The sequence below is a fragment of the Acinonyx jubatus genome, chromosome A3 (genome assembly GCF_027475565.1).
Source record: "Acinonyx jubatus isolate Ajub_Pintada_27869175 chromosome A3, VMU_Ajub_asm_v1.0, whole genome shotgun sequence".
Classification (NCBI taxonomy): domain Eukaryota; kingdom Metazoa; phylum Chordata; class Mammalia; order Carnivora; family Felidae; genus Acinonyx; species Acinonyx jubatus.
The window spans coordinates 12,362,453-12,382,052 of NC_069388.1; the positions used below are offsets into that span (position 1 = coordinate 12,362,453).

General features: G+C 46.3%; 1 protein-coding gene across 2 annotated transcripts; it reads right to left on the reverse strand.

Moving 5' to 3' along the window:
- Window positions 1–597: 597 nt before the first annotated feature.
- DDX27 (DEAD-box helicase 27) lies at window positions 598–19,175 on the reverse strand. 2 transcript variants are annotated; one of them, XM_015084220.3, is made up of 21 exons: window positions 18,995–19,175; window positions 16,900–17,046; window positions 16,153–16,212; window positions 15,733–15,898; window positions 15,148–15,188; window positions 14,935–15,021; window positions 14,166–14,271; window positions 12,525–12,698; window positions 11,737–11,887; window positions 9,104–9,203; window positions 8,791–8,932; window positions 7,763–7,916; window positions 6,834–6,915; window positions 6,557–6,734; window positions 5,255–5,361; window positions 4,934–5,036; window positions 3,014–3,108; window positions 2,796–2,919; window positions 2,176–2,263; window positions 1,095–1,169; window positions 598–968 (listed from the first exon to the last, which is right to left on the reverse strand). In XM_015084220.3, the coding sequence occupies exons 1-21, from the start codon at window positions 19,085–19,087 to the stop codon at window positions 950–952; spliced, it is 2,292 nt and encodes a 763-aa protein (XP_014939706.2). In that variant the 5' UTR covers window positions 19,088–19,175; the 3' UTR covers window positions 598–949. The 2 variants fall into 2 exon arrangements, with proteins under 2 accessions (XP_014939706.2, XP_014939705.2); XM_015084219.3 differs by having other exon boundaries at window positions 16,153–16,215.
- Window positions 19,176–19,600: the final 425 nt, after the last annotated feature.

Below are 19,600 nucleotides of genomic sequence, written 5' to 3' on the forward strand. Positions count from 1 at the left end.
TACAAACATACAATTTTGTTAAGGGGGATCCCTTCACTCTCATTATCAAAGGAACCTATGATTGAGAAAGGATGAGAACCTCTGTTCTACAGGGTAAAAGCTGGTTTTTGCAACAAAGAGCTAACTCATCCCTTCGGTCCCTTTGAGCTTCCATCTCTCCAGTAGCACTTCCACAGCACAGTCTGTCAGGGTATGGGTTCAGGTAGACCCTGGTTTCAAAAACCTGAATTCCCAACAGTGTAACTCTGGAAAGTTACTCTCTTGGCTTCTTTATCTGCAAAATGGGGCTAACTACCTCGCTCACAGGGTGTAGTGAATTTAAGGAGACGGTGCACTGTACACAGAACGTCTGGTACGTGGCAGATGGTCACTAAATGATAGCTTTTAGGTCTTAGGACACATCAAGAGAACTTCTAGCAAGAACATCCTCCACAGCCACTCCTCTATAAGCATATAAGATGCATAGGAAGTATATGGGGTAGACTATATTGAGGGAAGAGACAGGAATAAAATCTACAATTCAGATCGGTTTATTCTCTCCCAAAATATACTTCCTCTGTTTGGGGTGTGTGTGTGTGTGTGTGTGTTAACTTGTAATTTTTTTTTTAAGTTTTATTTAATCTCTATACCCAACATAGGGCTCAAACTCCCAACCCCGAGATCAAGAGTCACATGCTCCCTCAGCTGAGCCAACCAGGTACTCCCCCATCTGGTATCTTTGTGTGAAAGTTAATCAGTAAGAAGTGAGCCTTGGCTGACTCACAAGGATGCTTAGGAAACAGCTCTACATATCACCACCACTCCCAACCTTTTTTTCTTTTTTAATGTACAAATGACACACTAAATTTTTTAAAGTTTTTTTTACAAATGGAGAAAAGAGACCAAGCCAGGATGACTTCCCATAAGGAAGGGATCTAAGGGCTGCCCCACGAACTCCAGGCCACCACAGCTACTTCCTCCTCTTGTACCTACAAAGAAAATCAGCAGAGTGAAGACTAGCTCCCAAAGACAGAAACAAGGTGGAGCTTTCCCATGAAAGGTTTGTTCTCCAATCCTAGTCATAACCTCTGGCCCTCCAAAACTGCAAATATTACCTGGATTTAGATTTAAAGTTTCCTCCTCGTCTTTGGTGGTGCAAGCCCAACTGTTTCCTTTCTTCAAAGGAGGGGCTGTGGGTTCAAGAAGGTAAGATGCTGAAATGGCTGCTGGAAAGACAGATGTCCCAAAACCCCTACCGCCTGCTCCCACATGAGGCATCACTAATGCATCATTTTCAGGGCCTGAGGTTCTACACGTAGTGTTTTCCCCTGATTAAATATGGGACTGTGGAATTTAGGGCCCAGCTCCAAAAAAAAGACTCCCTTCTCATGCATATAAAACTAATTGGGGCACCTGGGTGGCTCAATTGGTTAAGCCTCTGACTTCAGCTCAGGTCATGATCTCACAGTTTGTGGGTTCGAGCCTCACGTCGGGCTCTGTGCTGACAGCTCAGAGCCTGGAGCTGTTTTGGATTCTGTGTCTCCCCCTCTCTCTGCCCCTCCCCTGCTCACACTCAGCACTCTGTCTCTCTCTCAAAAATTAAACATTTTTAAAAACTAAAACATTTAAAAAAACAAAACTGGAGCACTGGCTTGGCTCAGTCAGTTAAGCGTCCAACTCTTGGTTTGGGCTCAGGTCATGATCTCATGGTTCACGAGTTTGAGCCCCAGATCAGGCTTCGTGCTGACAGCACAGAGCCTGCTTGGGATTCTCTCTCTCTCTCTTTCTGCCCCTCCCTTGCTCGCTTGCTCTCTCTCCCTCAAAATAAACTTAAAAAAAATTTTTTTTTTTTAGTTTTACAAAAATAAACTACTTGGGAAGCTTAATCTATCCCCATCCTGGGGTGGGGTGTGTATAACACATTCCTATGAGTAACAAGGGATCCTCTGCTATTCTATTTCTGAACCAGAAATGTGCTGTTTCTCCTCCAAGGTAGGAGGGCCTTAATTCTTTCCTCCTATTCTCACTCTGGGATCCAGAGATGGGCTGTGGAGGGGGGAAGGTGTCAGACAAGAGCCCTTAAAATTAAGTATTATAAAGCTACAGGTATATGGGAATTGGGGAGCACAGAAGGAGGAAGAAGGTGTATAGCTTTAATCATAATATGAAGAACCCCATGATGACTTAAAACTCTACCCGGCTCGATACTGTTTCAAGGCCTTCTTGCTTGTGTTAGTAAGTTCTTCATCAAATACAGATTTCTTCAGCTGCTTTTGTTTCTTGGCTGTGCAGAGAAAGAACAGGTTACATATGTCCTCTTTGGCCTAAGCTCCCAAATCCAATCCTTAAGCTCAGGGTAATGGTTCCAAATTCAGTGAATGCTCTGGTCTGGTGATTTACTGACATGGAAACAAGACATCAATCAGGTCCCAGCAAAAAAGATGAGGAATTCAGAAGTGCCACATCTGAAGAACCACTCCAAAGGACGACTGCAGAATCCCAAAGTAAAAACCACTGAAATGTGAAATGGGCTGAAAGACTGACTTCACTTCTTTCTACCCTGACCCACTCCTCCAAGTAGCAGTTTGTAAGGACATAGGCTCCAGAGTCAGAAATGCCTGGGTTCAAATCCTAGCTGTCCCCACTAATCATGGGGTCACTTCTCCACTTGGGAACCCAAAACTGGACAGCTGTACACACTGGTGCACACTCATTACTCAAAAACTACAGGGTCTTATCATCCCTCCAATCTTCTCCCTGACCACAAGTACAAGTTTCAGGGAGAAGCCTCCTACCAGACAGTCCCATCTGCCTACCGGGGACTCTTGCTGGCTCCTCTTCCGGCATTGCTCGGGCCCTCTTGGCTCTGCGATTCCTCTTGGCCAGCCGCTCAGCAAACATCTGTGCCTTAAGGATTTCAAACTGGGACCTTTCTTCTGCCTAGAAAGAAGGATGATGTGAGTATGGAACAGACCAGGAAGCCCTGACACATGCCACTGGGCCGGGACTCAACTCCGAAGGGAAAGCCACTCACTGTCATCTCCCCCTTTTTCTTGGCATCCTTCATAAACTTCTTCCTCTTCTTCTTTCCTCTTAAGGCCAAGTCAAACTCCTGCAGAGCCTTGGCAACTAGGATGAGGAGACAACATGAGATTTCCGGTACTCTTTTGTATCTTTTTTTTTTTTTAAAGCAATTTAATTTTTTTTTTTCCTCTTAACGTTTATTTATTTTTGAGACAGAGAGAGACAGAACATGAACTGGGGAGGGTCAGAGAGAGAGGGAGACACAGAATCTGAAACAGGCTCCAGGCTCTGAGCTGTCAGCACAGAGCCCGATGCAGGGCTCGAACTCATGGACCGTGAGATCATGACCTGAGCTGAAGTCGGACGCTCAACCGACTGAGCCACCCAGGCGCCCCTTTTGTATCTTTTTTTAAAGACGTGCATGTATTTTAAATTGGTATGTAAGAGTTCAAAAAGAAGCAGCAAAAAAAAAAAAATGAGAAGCAGCAAATCATGTCCTTTCCTGGTGGTTACCTCCACCAAGTGGTAATCTCACTAAATCACATGCTTATTGCACTATTCCTCAACCCATTTGAGACATTATCTACCTCCTGTTATGAAAGATGATTTGGTTCACTTACAGTCCCAGACCTTTCCACAATATAACTATTTTTAACACAGAAACTTAACGTACACACACTCTAATTTTTTGTCCCATCAAATACAGGTGGTATTTCTTAAACTGCGGATACAACCTCTTAGCAGGGTAAGTTTGCAATCCCTAACAAAATAATAAATACACACACCCTACAGTTTCACTTTCAGGGATTTATCCTACAAATCAAATATACTTGCTTAATTGTGAAAGGGCATTTGTACAGTTATTCACTACATGTTTACAACAGCAAGAAATTATAAACAACCTCAGTGTTCCTCAACAGTAAACTAATTAAATAAATTATAATCTACCCACATGATGGAACACCGTGCACCCATTAAAAAAAAAAAGTTAACTAGGTACGTACCTGTATAAAATACAAGCTACAAAATTAAGTGGAAAAAGCAAGGCATATGGGGCACCTGGGTGGTTAAGTGTCAGTTGGTTAAGTGTTCTGACTCTTGGTTTCGGCTCAGGTCATGATTTCATAGTTCGTGGGTTTGAGCCCCGTGTCATGCTCTGTGCTGACAGCACACAGCCTGCTTGGGCTCTTTTTCTCCCTTTCTCTCTGCCCCTCCCCCACTCTCTCTCTCTCTCGTCAAAATAAATAAAATGAAAGAAAGAAAGAAAAGAAAGAAACGAAAAAGAAAAGAAACTAGGTGTAGAAAAATCTGAATTCATTTGTGTGATAAAAAGGGAGGGAGTGTAGGGAATACATATAAATATCTTCCCAACCTACTTTTTTTAAATTGTGGCAAAAAGGACAGAACACAAAATTTGCCCTTTTATGCATTCTACATCTACAATTCAGTAGCACTAATTACATTCACAGTGTTGCACAACCATCACCATGATGTTTCTGTAACTCTTTCATCATCCCAAATGAAAGCTCTGTAACCATTAATAACAACTCCCTCCCCACAACCCCTGGTAATCTCTATTCTACTTTCTGCATTTATGGATTTGCCTCTCTAGGTACCTCATATAAGCAGAATCACAGATATCTGTCCTTCTGCGTATGGATCATTTCACTTGGCATGTATTCAAGGTTCACCCTTGCAGCACGTATCAGGTTGTACCACGTACTGTCGTTTTGTGTATCTGTTCATCTGCTGACAGACACAGGTTGCTTCTAACCCTTGGCTATTGTGAATCATGCTTTAATGGATACTGGCATAGAAGTATCCATTTGAGTCCCTATTCTCAGTTCTTTTGGGAATAGACCTAGCAATAGCATTGCTGGGTTCCAGGATAATTCTGTGGTTAGCTTTTTGAGAGACCTCTCCAACATACTTTTTTCCTTCTTTCTCTCTTCCTTGGTCTGGAACCAACTCCTCTCAGGCTCGTGGTTCAGCACCTCTTTCCCCTTCTCCAGGAGCCGTTTTGCTGTGTTGATCTGTGGAAACAGCAAAAAGGTGGCTGCCGTGAAACCTACATCTGAGGATACGTAACATGGCAGCTGCAAGAAGCCGCTGCCTGCAAACGTCTGGGGCTCCGATAACGTTTGGCAGACACAGCATTTCGGAAGGGCAGAGCCGGCAGGGGCTGCGGGCTCTGCTCTGTGGTCGGCTTTCTGCACTGTACTGCGGGCCACAGCCCTCTACGCGGCCACACCTGGACTTCCGACTGCTGCAACTCTTTCTCCTCAGCCTCGAGCTGCAGAACCGCATACACGTCCTTCTCCATTTTCTCAATCTTGTCCCGGAACTTGAGGATGACATCTCAAGGGAAGGGAACCAAACAATTTTTTAGCTGAGGATAAGTACTGTGTAACTGATGAAAACAATATAAATGTGTATTTAGTGACGATAGAAAATGGGGATTTTTTACATGTTATTTCTCTGCTTAACAACACCCCCCCCCCCGCCCCCCCCCGCCCCCCCCCCCCCCCCCCCCCCCAAAGAGCCTGTTGCTCTTGGAATAATCCAAACTCCTAAGCGTGGCCCCTACCTACCTCTCTGAGCACCTATCTCCACCTTGCTCACTGTGCCCTGGGCCCTCTGGCTCTTCCTTCACTTTAATTTGCACACCAAGTCTGCTGCCTCAGAGGCTTTGCCCTGTTTTCCTCTGCTGGGCACACAGTCTCCAGAGCACTCACGGCTGCCTCGTTCTCCTGATTCAGGACTCAGCTCAAATGCCATCTGTTCAGAGGCCTTTCCTAAACAGCTTTCGAAAGTAGCATCTCTCCTCCTGTCATGCTAGATCACATCTATGATTTATTGTCTTTTTTCCACCAGAGTCTCAGCTGTTTTGCTTTCTGCTATATCCCTGATACCTAGAATAAACAGCACGAGGCACTTGGTAGTCCCAGGAACTGTTAGCTGACAGAATGAATGACGTGAAAATGAAAACGAGAGGAAAAAGACATCATGAATGGAATAAAGGTCTCAAAGGATGTGGCCCAAATGCTAACGGTGAGCTCTTCCACTTACTGTTTTCTAATACTGAATATATATTATTTTTATAACTTTAAAAAACAATTTTTAGAAAGGATGTGCTTTATATGACCCCTACAGAGGAGAAGGAAAAGCATGAAAGATATCTAAAACATAGAAGTGCTGCCCTCTGCCCCCCTGTGAAAGGAAGGAGGGTGATTAGTAGGGATTTTACCCCAAAATGAAGCCTTCTCTTCCCAAAAGATGGAAAATAACCTAACAGTGGGGCACTCAGGGCACAAGTCTGTCATTATTCCCTTTCACATAGAGAGAGACCAAAGCCCAGAGAGGCAAGGTGAGACCGGCCCAGGATCAGTCAGCAAGGAAGGGGCAGGACTGGGATTCAAACCTGACTCCTGACCGCAAGGCACCTGCTCTCACCTATTACCCTCTACCCCCAGCTCTGTCCCACAGAGTCCGATCTAGGACCCTGCCCTGCCCACCCCAACCACCCTGAGCTGCTGCAGTGGTGCCTGCTCACCCTGGGGAAGTATCCGGGCCTTCACAGGGGCTTTGGCGGCTTTTACAATCTCCTTCAGCATCTTCCGCTCCTCTTCTCCCACCAGAGACACTGAGCGCCCAGCCCTGCCAGCCCGCGCCGTTCGCCCCACTCGGTGGACATAATGCTTGATGGTGTTGGGCATCGTGAAGTTGATTACCTGCAAGGTCAAAGTCAGACCTGGGAGTTGGAGGGAAAGGGGACACAAGGAGGCACAAAGACTCCCACCAAAAGTTCAAGGAAGATACGAGCTGCTCACCGTTTTGACCCCCTCGATGTCAAGTCCACGGGCTGCCACATCTGTGGCCACAAGGATGTCAATCTGTTCGTCCTTAAAGCGCCTGGAAATAGCCACAAACAGATGTTCACTTGGATACTTAAGCCCAAAAACGCTTGCAGGAGCCTGAGCCAGCAGAGAGAACACCAATCCCTCTGGAGTCAAGCAGCAGAGTATAGATGGTCAGAGTGACCATCTGGACAAGATCCTAAACGTCAGACCATCTAATACTTCACACAACACCTTAAACATCCTGTAACACAGAACAAATGTAGTTTTGTTTATACCACCTTAAGCCCCAACTCTACAAATACGAAAGTCAGGAACCACAGAGCTAGATTATAGGAAGTAGCAGATGCAAATGTCTTCCGCGTTCAAAACAGCCTTTCTTTATAAAAATAACTTTCAGCTGCCTATGATCTATGGGGATAGGTGGAGAATTCTAAAGGTTTCTCCCTGCCTACCAGCATGACTCCATTCTATGAGAATTAAACAAGAAAACACATGGAAAAACAAAGGGCAAGGGCACAGCAAAGTAAATGATGAGGAAATGGTGGCTGGCTTTGATTCCAAATCTCGTTCTATCAGACCCAGGTATGCCCACTGCTCTGGAAAACCTATAAAGAACAAGACACATGCTATGTCCTCCCAAATCAGAATTTCCTGCTGTGGCCCCCTCAGCAGTTCCCACACTCTATCCTAGGGCACGGGTGTCATCTGCAGGACTACAAGGAGTTCTGAATGTGTCTGAGACAACCTTACAGCAGTGAGACTAAAATCTTTGAAGTAGGGAGTCATGCTATCTGCATTCCATGCTACTGCTCTAACGTAACCTCTGTGTGGGATTTCCCCCCTTTCAAATGAGAGCCCTCTCTGAAGGATGGAGGGGAGCCTCAGGCCCCGAAGTTTACCGGAGGGCCTCCAGCCGCTGTGTCTGTGACAGGTTGCCATGGAGCTCGCCCACCTGCAGCCCCATGAGCCCCAGGAGAATGTGCATGCGGTGGGCCTGCTTCTTGGTCTGGGTGAACAGCATCACGTGGTCAGTGAAGGTTCTTGTCAACAGAGCTGGAGAGGAGAGAAGAGTGAGCTGGAAGCCACCTCCAATACATACTCCCCACTCCCTCACCTATGAAGTGGCTGCTGTGCCTGGCACTGGAGAAGACAGGCTCACGTTCCAGGGCAGAGAAGAGAAGCCAATTCCCAAGTGTGATAAATGCTGTGGGAGAGTGAAAGCAAGACAGGGAGGCAGCTTTAGGGCTGGCCTCTCTAAAGAGGTGATACTAGGCTGAATGACAAAGTACAAGATTTGGGGGAAGATTTCAGGCAGAGGAAAGAGCAAATGTAAAGGCCCCGAGGCAAGACAAACTTGGTTTCAACGAAAGCAGGAGAGCATGGCTGGGCATCATGAGCAAAGGCACCAAGGCTAAGGACTCCAGGCAGGCAGGGGCCAGGTCCCAGAGGGCCATACGGGACTTGCTAGGGAGTGTAGATTGTGGTCTAAGTGCGATGGGGAGACACCAGAGGGTTGTAAATAGGGAGGTAACATGAGCAAATGTTCACTAGTAAATGATCACTTTAAATGATCAGCAGTGTGGAGAAAGGGTTACCAAGGAACAAGAGTGGGAGAAGGAGCCAAGTACAAGGCCACTGCCAACAATTCAGGCAAGAGAGGCAGTAGCTTGAACCAAGGGCCAGAGGGGTGGTGGTGGGGGAAATAGCTATGTATTCAGCAGGACCGAAAGAGGACTGGACAGCAGGAAAGAGGTGAGGTGACAGAAAAAGGGGAGGAAGGACCTGTGGCCCACGTGGCAGAGCAAATAAATAAACAAGTACCATGCAACAGGTCAGGGGATCCTGAGAGAGGAGGTGTCAGGAAACACCCCACCGCTAGAGTGTGCCACCCACAAGGCCAAGGGAATCTGGCACCCTGGGCTTTCACCTGCCACGATGGCTTCCCGGTCCCCTTCCCGATTCGGCCGGATCCGGACAAACTCCTGCCTCAGGAAGGGGGCCACATCCGTGTTGCTGTTCACAAATATTCGGACGGGATTCTTCAAGGAGACAGAAGCCAGATCTTTTACCTGCCCAGCACAAAGACAGGAATGCTCACTGGCCTGCCAGGAGGCAGGGAGGTGGGGAGAGGAGGAAGCAGTGGAGGCAAGCCATGTTTGCCCCAGGCCCCCCGCTGCAGCCCAGGCAGGGTCCTCTGCACCCCTCCGTTCACCCCACCAAGCAGAATTCCTGAGGCCCACCTCGTCTGTCATAGTGGCTGAGAAAAGCATCGTCTGGCGGTGGTGGGAACACATCCGGATGATCTCCTTCATCTGTTCCTCAAAGTACTCGTCCAGCATCCTGATACGCAGGGAGAAGGAATCAAGAGAAATGGACTGGGCTTGCATCTGTTGCAGTGATGTTGTAACTGGTTACGTTGCAGGCTCATTTATTGACTTATGAATTAGTACTGTTGGTTTAGCCGTTCACCAAGATTCACTAAGAACTATCATCTGGCCACGTTTGTTTTTATCTTTTTTTTTTTTTTTTGCAGAGCTATTTATAAGTTGCAGACATCACCACACCTTGACCCTAACTATCTCAGTGCACAATCCCTAAGGACCTTCTCCTACATAATCATAATGTCGTTATCACACCCAAAACGTTGAAGTGTTTGAGTAGTGTCTAAACTACAGTCCATATTGAAATATCCCTAACTATCTCCAAAATGTCATTTTATAGCTGTCTTTTTATGTTTTCAGTTCAGGAACCAAAGTTCCTACACTGCATTGGCTGTCATGTTTCTTTGGTCTCCCTTCATCCAGAAAAGTCTCCTCAAGCTTTTTCACATTCTGTCTTTGTCTGATTATTTCCCAGTGACCTGATTCAATAACTCATCACTGCGAGAACGTGCAGGGATGTGGCTGTGCACCTCCCTCTCCATCTGGAGACAGACAGTCACTGACGTGAGTTTGATCACATGATTAAGGTGGGACCTGCCAGTTCTCTTCACTGTAAAGGAACCTTTTTCTTCTTGTAGATAATATTAATCAGTATAGGATTACATTAACTCCAATTTGTTCAACTGACCAAATCCTCTACAGTGTTTCTCCCTCCAGCTCAGGCTCCAGTCAAGGATCAGGTACCACATTTAGCTGTCATGGTCCTTGGTTGCCTTAATAAGACCCTTCCACAGCCTTTCTTGGTCTTCTGGGACATTAACATTTAAAAAAACTTTTTTAACATTTATTTATTTTGAGAGAGAGACACAGAGTGTGTGCGTGCACGAGAGCAGGGGAGGGCGGGGGAAGGGGGGAGGGAGGGAGGGGGAAGAGAGAGAGAGAGAGAGAGAGAGAGAGAGAGAGAGAGAGAGAGAATCCCAAGCAGGCACTGCACTGTCAGCACAGAGCCTACCGCAGGGCTCAAACTCATAAACTGCAAGATCATGACCTGAGCCAAAATCAAGATTCAGACGTTTTAACTGACTGAGCCACCCAGGCGCCTCTAGACATTAACACTTTTTAATACAATTCCCTTCCCCTTCAAAACCTAAATCAGATCATGTTCCCTTTGCTTAGAAAGATCTCCTTTACCTCCCTCAGGACTCAAGAATGGTTCATTTGCTCAGGGGGATTTAATCCATTATTCAATAAACACTTACCAAGCATCTGCTAGATACCAGACACAATCCTGGACGTAGAGCAATAAGCTCTTCACAAATATGTTCCAGGGGAGAGGAGGGACACAACCACCACGGAACCATTCGGGTGACAGTGTAGGAGGTAGGAAAGGTGTAACGCCTCAGAGAATGGAAGACAGAAGTGTTAGAGGGGCCAGCAAAGGCTCTTCCAGTAAGTAACAGCTGGAACAGAAACCTGAGGAACTAAAGGTTCAGTCCAAGCTGAGAGGACAGCAAGTGCAGAAGCCCCTTCATGGGCTGACAGGACTTCCCAATGGCTGCTTTGTGGGTGGACGATGAGGACACAGATGATGCGAAGAATTCTTCCCAGAACAACTGGAAGACAGGGCTGCCAAGCACTGGGATGGGAAGAGAGAGGAAGGGGCATATGGGGTCAGAAGTTCAGTTCAGGACCTGTTTAGTTTGGAGATGCTTCAACTGGAGAGGAAACCTGAAGAGGCGCCTCATTCCCCTGCCTCCACCTCAATCATTAGTCCGGTTCGTTGAGGTTCATTCTGTTTGGTCATGAAGGAAAGAGGTAAGCAGATGGGAGCCATATGAGAGAAAGGGAGGGAGGGAGAGAGGGGGAGAGAGAGAAAGAGAGAGAGAGAGAGAGAGAAAGGAGGGAGGGAGGGGGTCCCCTATCTCAGTAACAGACTGTTGAATCCTCACCATGCACCTGCCACTTCACCTATATTACTCCTTGAATCCTCAACACCATGAGGAGGGTATTATTCTTAAAATTTTTTTTAATGTTTTTATTTATTCTTGAGAGAGAAAGAGAGAGAAACAGCATGAGCAGGGGAGGGGCAGAGAGGAAACACAGAATCCAAAGCAAACTCCAGGCTCTGAGCTGACAGCACAGAGCCCCACGAGGTTCTCAAACCCATGAACCGCGAGACCTTGACCTGAGCTGAAGTCGGACGCTCAACTGACTGAGGCACCCAGGCGCCCCTTGGTGGGTATTTATTCTTATCCCTCACTTATATTTCCAAATCTCAGGAAGTGGCAAAGCCAGAATCTGATCTATCCTCCCTCTTCACCGTCACATTATAGAGAGAGAAAAAAAGCAAAATAATCCAGGCTAATGAGGAAGAGGTCCAAATGTGAGCAGCTAAACTGGCATCACACACATGGCTATGGCAAGATCCATGCAGAATAATGTGGTGGCCACAGGACCTCAGAGCACCTGGGGCCTCACCATTCCAGGTATACCTGTCAGCCTCATCCAGGATGAGCACCTCGATACTGCTCAGGTGGAAGGAAGGGCAGTTGTGGAGGTGATCGATGAGCCGGCCTGGGGTGGCGATGAGGATGTCAGGCGCTGCCCTAAGAGCTGCTTCCTGAGACTTCACATCCAGGCCCCCTGCAGAGAAGAGCCCCCCCCCCCCACAGGTGGTCAATTCGGTCAGTGGTTCATCTGTATTGACTGGGCCCTGCCACCTGCCATGTCTCATCCCAGATGCAGGGGAAAGAGCAGAGGACAAGACTGGCAAAGGCCCTGCTCGTGTGGATTTAAAAGACACTGGGAGAGGCAGATCATTACATTACAGTTGTGCTAAGTGTAAAAAAAGATGATGACAGGAAGACACTTCAGAATAGGTGGATTCAAACACACAAGGACTGACAGAAGCAGCTGCTGTGAAAACTAATGCTTTCTACATTACCTCTCACTTCCCCCTGCACAGGGAAGGGAACTGTTAGAGAACAGTTATCACATAACATCATCAGAAATATTCTGCCCCAAATATTTGATTCTTTATTCATACAAACCAAAAATTACATCCTAAATTGGTTTAGTACCAAGAAAATTTTTTTGCCCCAAATCTTGGAAGTTTCATTTTTTAAGGCTGGGTAAGTCTCAGTTAAGCCCTCCCCCCTCCCCCCTCCCACCACTATCTACTTTGACAACACCTCGTCTGCTTTTTCAGTGGGTTTAATCGTAGGAAGGCTTTCCCACCCGCCACCACGTCACAGTCTCTCAGGGACAGCCAGACACTCACCCACAGCCAGGCAGGTGGTAATGTTGCAGAACTGAGCCAGCTGCTTGGTTACAGAGTGCACCTGGATGCCCAGTTCTCGGGTGGGAACCAGCACGAGCACGCGGGTGACAGGAGCCTGGCGGGGTTTGTAGATCAGACGCTCCAAGACAGGTAGGGCAAAAGCAGCAGTTTTACCTGTGGGAAAAGGTAGCAGCAAAGCAGTGAGGGGAGCTTCAGTCCCTTCCAGATTCAGGTATTCACCTGAGCCCAGAAAACCTACGTATCTGTTCAGGAGGAAATGAAGCAAATTTTTTTTTCATAAAGCTTTTTTTCTGGTTTTAAACCACAGCATCCATGCAAACAATCTGAGAAGTACAAAAACAAATATGAAAATAATAAAAATCACCCACAATTCAGCCAACCAGAGATAAAGCACCAACATAATGGTATCTATATTACCAATATTCTTCTGGATGGACAGAAATATTAAAAGACAAATTTAATGCAATAACACTATATATTCTGTTCAGTAATCCCCGTTTAAAAAAAGCACCTTGTTAACGGTGCCTGGCTGGCTCAGTTGGCAGAACATGCAGCCCTTGATCTCAGGATCGTGAGTTAAGAGACTCATGTTGGGGGTAGAGATTACTTAAAAAAATAAATAAATAAATGTTTTCCTGTTTCTTTAAATACGTTTATTTTAATGCTTGCATAATATTCAATCACATGACTATTTCTACTCTATAATTAACTGTACTGATATGAAACACCGTGATGAACATGTTTTATAAAATCCTTACTCCCATTAGAGCAGCGACAAGAAGTCATGGTCACAAAGATACCCTAATAGGATATTCACAGGTCACAGATTTCAGGGGAGTCTGGTGAAGGTCATGTTATTTATACATAAGCCCCAGTCACAGGAGTGAAGATTTTATGAAAGGAGTGTTCATCACAACCTTGTATATTAGTGCAGTTAATTGCAGAGTAAAAATAGTTACGTAATAGAATACTATGCAACCATTTTTTAAAAATGAAGAGCATTTTAAAAAATAAGAAAATGTAGGAGCGTCTGAGTGGCTCAGTCAATTAAGCGCCAGACTCTTGATCTTGGCTCAGGTCATGATCTTGCAGTTCCCGGGGTCGAGACACGCATCGGGCTCTCACAGAGTGGAGCCTGCTTGGGATTCTTTCTCTCCCTGTCTCTCTCTATCCCTCCCCTGCTCTCACTCTCAAAATAAATAAATACACATTTTTTAAAAATAAGAAAATATAATGTTGAGGGTTTTTTTTTTAAAGGAAATTAATAAACAGAATATACAGTGTTACTACGTTACCGTTTATATTTATATATATTTTTTTAACATTTAGTCATTTTTGAGAGAGAGAATGTGAGCAGAGGAGGGGCAGAGAGAGAGAGAGAAGGGGCAGAGAGAGGGGAACAGAGGATCCAGAGCGGGCTCCTTGCTGACAGCAGTGAGCCCAACACGGGGCTCGAACTCATGAACCGTGAGATCATGACCTGAGCTGAAGTTGGACGTTCAACCGACTGAGCCACCCAGGTGCCCCTATATTTGCATATTTAGCAAAGGTGGCCCTTGGGTAAACCAACATAGACCCTTGCTGCAGGTTGAACACCCTCCTTCTGCCTCTTCCTCTTACCTGTCCCAGTGGCTGCACAGGCACAGATATCCTTCCCCAACAGACCCACAGGTATGCATGCCTTCTGAATCGGGGTGGGCTGCTTGAAGCCCATGGCTGTAATGGCCTGAACAGAAAAGACAGGGTCACACAGGAGGGGGAGGAGGAGTCCCAACATGAAACAAGCAGGTGGTGACTGCTTCAATCCCTCCCATTCATTCCGCATTTATCAAGTGCCTACTGTGTGGGAGGCCTGTTCTAAGCATGGAGGACACAGCACTACACCAAAGAAATAAAAACCCCACCTTGGCAATCTTACAATCTGGTAGGAAAAAAAGACCAGAAAGAAACACATGCCACATGGAGATAAATGCTATGGAGAAAACTACAGCAGACAAGGGGGTTTGGGAGGAGAACAATTTACAGTAGGATCAGGGAATGTCTCACTGAGCAAAAGACACTGAGTAGAACCCTGAAAGAGGTGAGGAGCACCCCAACAAGATTACTGAAAAAATCTTCCAGGCAGAGGGAGCAGGAAGTGCCAAGACCCTGAGAAGAAGACACCTAACCTTTTTGAGGCCCAGTGAGGAGGCCAAAGAGCGAGGAGACATATCAGAGGAGACCAGAAGGAGCAGAGCCTTACAAGCCAAAAGGGAACTTTTTGTTTAAGAGGGTTCTTTGGCAGTTGTGTGGACAACAGAATTCAGGGAGGCAAAGAGCCCAGTTTAGGGCCAGGAGCCTAGTTAAGGGTGACTGCAATAATCCCATGGTTGCCAAAAGAAGCCAATACCTTCAGCAGAGGGCGAGAAAGGTTCATGTCCTGGAAGGAGAGGTTTTCATCATACTGGGATGCATCTTCAAAAAATCCTCCTGCTTCCTACACCAGGAAATCAAAAGATGGACCAAGAATTCAGCAAAATGGGCCTAAGAAAACTAACTGGCCTCAAAAATCCAGTCAGGATGCAAAAATAAGCTGCACACTGTTGTCCACGCTCATACGCACCTGTCCTTTCTTCTTCTTCCGCTCCTTTACTTTGAGTGTATCTGTGGAGAAAAACAGAGCTGACAATCAGGGCTTGTGCTTACTGAGCATGTACAATCTGCTAGATGCGGTCCTAAGTGCTTTATGTGGACACCTCACTGAATCTACCCAACAGCCTGAGGGAGCTACTGTCATTAGCCTCGGTTCACAGGTGAGGACACCAAGCAGCAAACTGGGCAAGTTCCAGAGACCACCGTGCTGTATTATCATATTTTAGCACTCGTTTCTGCAAGAAATAATTACAGAGCACCCTTTTCATGGCGGGGCCCATCTGAGGTGGGATGTGGGGGACCTATCACCCCAAATAGGTCTGAATCTTAGAGGTGCCAGCAACTGTGTGGGGCTGGGGATGGGGAAAAGGGTACAGTCTGCCTGCAAAGTACGACAACCATAACAAAATCCCAAGAAAAAAGAGAAGCTAGAAGGAGTTTAACAAGGAGATCTTAAATGGAACTGTGTAGAAGAACATAGGAAATCCTACAGAGGAAAGGCAGACCCTTTCCAACTTCCTGTCCCCCGTTCTGACATCGCCTCTGTAGCATCCACCTGCTTTGGTGAGGATTTTCTCATCAGCTGATGAGTAATCAGTCTCTGAGTCTTCATCTTCTGGGCCTTCCTCATCCTTCCCTTCAAGGTCTTCCTGCTCCTCCAGTTCAGAGCCCTCCTTTGCTTCCTTCTCCTTCTCTGACTTCCCAGACTTGGCTTCTTTATCCTGGAAAAAATATTTTAATAAAGCAAGGCAACTACAAAACTTCAGGAAATCCAGAACCTCTGAAGAGCAATCTTATGCTCTCCAGCCTGGGCAGAACTCTATGTGGATTCTTAAGGAATATTAACCACAGACAAAGAAAAGCCTGTCTGCACCAGACATTCTCCAGTTCATACTTAAAGAAAAATGGTGGGGTTGTGTTGAGGGTAAAGCTCAGGGCTTAACTACACACAGAAGTACCTGCTCTGCTTTCTCACCTCTGTTTTCCTTTTCTTGCGAACTTTCTCAATCTTCTCATCTAATGTAGTAGCTGCCCTCTGCTGATAAAAATAGACGAAAAAGAAACACACATATGGGAAAGGGACGAAGCAAGATTTCTCTGAGGGTTGGGTCTCAAATGTTACTACAGAAAAGGCTTGTCTGTCCTTGGACAGATTAATCAATCTGCAGATTATTCACAACAAGAACAACAACAAACATAACAAATAGTCAACTGTGAAAAATCCTGACCTGGAACCAAGAACATCTATATTTTAGAAGGTGTTTACTATTTACAACAATATAATTACCGAGAGGTCACATTTGTATCTGAATGCTACTTAGAAAAACCCTTCCCCATGCCAATCAGACAGAATTTATTTGTGATTTTTTTCCCCTTTTCAGTATGTTTTTAGAGAATGCCTTTCCTAATGAAGGAAATAAGATCTTTCTGATACATTAAAAATAAGATATTTCTGATACAGATTCTGATCATCTGTAGATCAATTCATTGGTTTGTAACTAGTCTGTAATACACCTATTTTGCAATATTTTACACGTTTGTTTTAGTCAAGACTATGGGTTATTTGTGACTGCTTCTCCCCACCCCACGTGTTTATTTCCAAGAGTTCCAGTGTCTGTTGAATGTAAGCAAGTGGCAAAAGGCAGTGAGGTCCAGGCTAGACTCCGAAACCTACTGTCCAACTCTACCAGGCCTGGAACCGCCTATCTCTGTCAGTTCTCACCTTCTTCTTGAGCTGGCTCATGAAATCAGCCATGGCCCAGCTGCCATCGTATGCCCCCTCCTTCTCAGTGAAAACAAAGTCAGGGTTGAAATCGGCACTACGGTTCTTCTGCAAGGCTTTCTGCTTTCTGCCCAGTACAATGGGCCCCTGGGAAGAGGGAGAAACAGAGTGACTATGGTACTGAGATGAAAGAGTATAGAACAGGAATCTACAATTGTGGCAGATTTTAACACAGCTCTCTCAGTAACTGATAGGTTAAGCAGACAAAAATTAAGTGTCTGTAGAAAACCTGAAGAGTACAATAAGCTTCTTTCCAGTGAACATGTAGAGAACACTGCACCCACCATTATAGAATGTGTATTCGGAACAAACATGGAATAAGTACAAAAACTGATCACATAGGAGGCTTTTAAGCAAATCTTCAAAGTTTCTTTTTTTTTTTTTAACGTTTTTATTTATTTTTGAGACAGAGAGAGACAGAGCATGAACAGGGGAGGGCCAGTGAGAGGGAGACACAGAGTCTGAAACAGGCTCCAGGCTCTGAGCTGTCAGCACAGAGCCCGACGCGGGGCTTGAACTCACGGACCGTGAGATCATGACCTGAGCCAAAGTCGGCCGCTTAACCGACTGAGCCACCCAGGCGCCCCGAAATCTTCAAAGTTTCAAAGAATCAATATTACACAGATTATTTTCTCTTGCTGCAATTCAATTAAGTTAGAAATCAGTAACAAGGGGTGCCTGAGTGGCTCAGTCAGTTGAGCGTCTGACTCTTGCCTTTGGCTCAGGTCATGACCCCATGGTCATTGTATCAAGCCCTACATCTGGCTCTGTGCCGAGCATGGAGCCTTCTTAAGATTCTCTCTCTCCCTCTGCCCCCTCCCCCACTCATGCTTTCTCTAAAATTAAAAAAAAATTTTTTAATCAATAACAAAAAACCCATACATGTGGAAACTGGAAAGGGAGGAAGACTGGCTGGACTATGGCTTCCAAGAACTAAAAAGTGCTATGCTGACTTTTTTCCTTACTTGACTTAAATAATTTCATGAGAACTCTCACGCTAAACTTTGTTAGTAGTAATGATTGCATATCATTTCTTGGATACTCAGTTTAACTATCGATAGCTGTATAGCACTTCATATATCAACTTTGGCGTCATCATTTATTTTATGATAGTTTTACATTCAAGAAATAAAAAGATTCTAGCTGCTAAGCAGAGAACACCCTGGGGGAAGAGGGTGCAAGAGAGGTGGCAAGAAAAGAGCTGGAGATCAAATATGTTAGGATGCTAGGTCCCCAAGCACAAGGTCTCAGTAGCATGGACTACGGTGGGAGCAGTGTGGTTGGAGAAAGGGGGAGAAGCTTAAGAGAGATTCTTGAGCTAGCCTGCACAAGACTGGAGGGGGGTGAGGAGGAAGCTGTCAAGGTTGACACCCAGGTTTCTGGCTTGAGATGGAGCAGATTGGCAAGGTGAGGGAGACCAGAGTTCAACTTTGGTGCTGAATTTGTTGAGGCCCCGGGTCACTCAAGTGGAGGTGTCTGTAGGCAGATGAGGCCACCATGGGGCAAACACCCAGGTTGGATCTTTCAAGGGTGAGCATCTTTTTCATGACACGATTCCTCTTTTAACTGCCATAGTGCTTAAAGTCTGTAACCGTCCCACCCAACATTAGCTTCAGGAGAATGGTGTCCTTGCCCATCTTGTTCACTGCTGTGTCCCGAACGCTTAACACTAGGTGTAGCACACGTAAGTGTTCAATAAATACTGGCTTAATGAACGAATCGCTGATCAGGAATTAGGCCTGGCCTCGCCCCTGGGTCTCTAGTACGCAGGGCGTGGATTCAACATGAGGTCAGTGATGGACACTGAGTTCACCAAGACGACACAGCACGCTGCCGGCACCGGAGCGGAGGTGATGAAAAGTTAGTGGCGAGCAAACTGAAGAAGATCTTGGGGCCCCCTTCCAGGGACACTTGCCGGTCTGGCAGGAGGCCGCCGAGGAGTTGAGGGCAGCGGCCTGAAGAAGCATGGAGAAAGGAAGCAGTGACAGAAATATGAATGCGCGCCGCAGCGCCCCGAACCCAGATAGGCTCATACCTCCTCCTCCTCGTCCGCGGAGTCAGACTCAGGCTCCACCGGCACCTCGTCATCTTCGCCTATGGTCCCGATTAAACCCAACTCTGCCAGCATGCTGCCGCAGCACCACTTCCGTAAACCAGCTCGCGCGCAGGCCGGCCCTTAACTTGCCCAAGACCTCCTCGTCGCCACTGCGCATGTGCCGACCTCACTTCCGCTTGCGGGCAGGCCCCGTGGCGCTCCCTTCCCCCATCGCGGAGTGCGCACGCGGCAATCTGGGAGGTAACTTGGGGTGACGGGTGTTGGGTGACGGGCTAGGCGGGGCTGGGCTTCGGTGAAGTCCTTTGTCTTGCTTGGTTCGCCGGTCGAAGTGTGCGCGGTGCGAGGTGGTGCGCCGGCCTAGCCCACTCTGTGCGTGTGTATTTACGGACAGTTGTGGAAGAATGTACAGTGAACTCTTAGCGGGGAATGCCACTGCCTACTAGAATTCATGTGTTTTTATTTTCCTCTTAGATTTTTTTCCACATTAACATTTATCTTCATAAAGAAAAAAAGTTAAAAAGAATAGCTAACACACAGTGCTAGCGGGGGAGGGGCAGAGAGAGAGGGAGACACAGAATCTAAAGC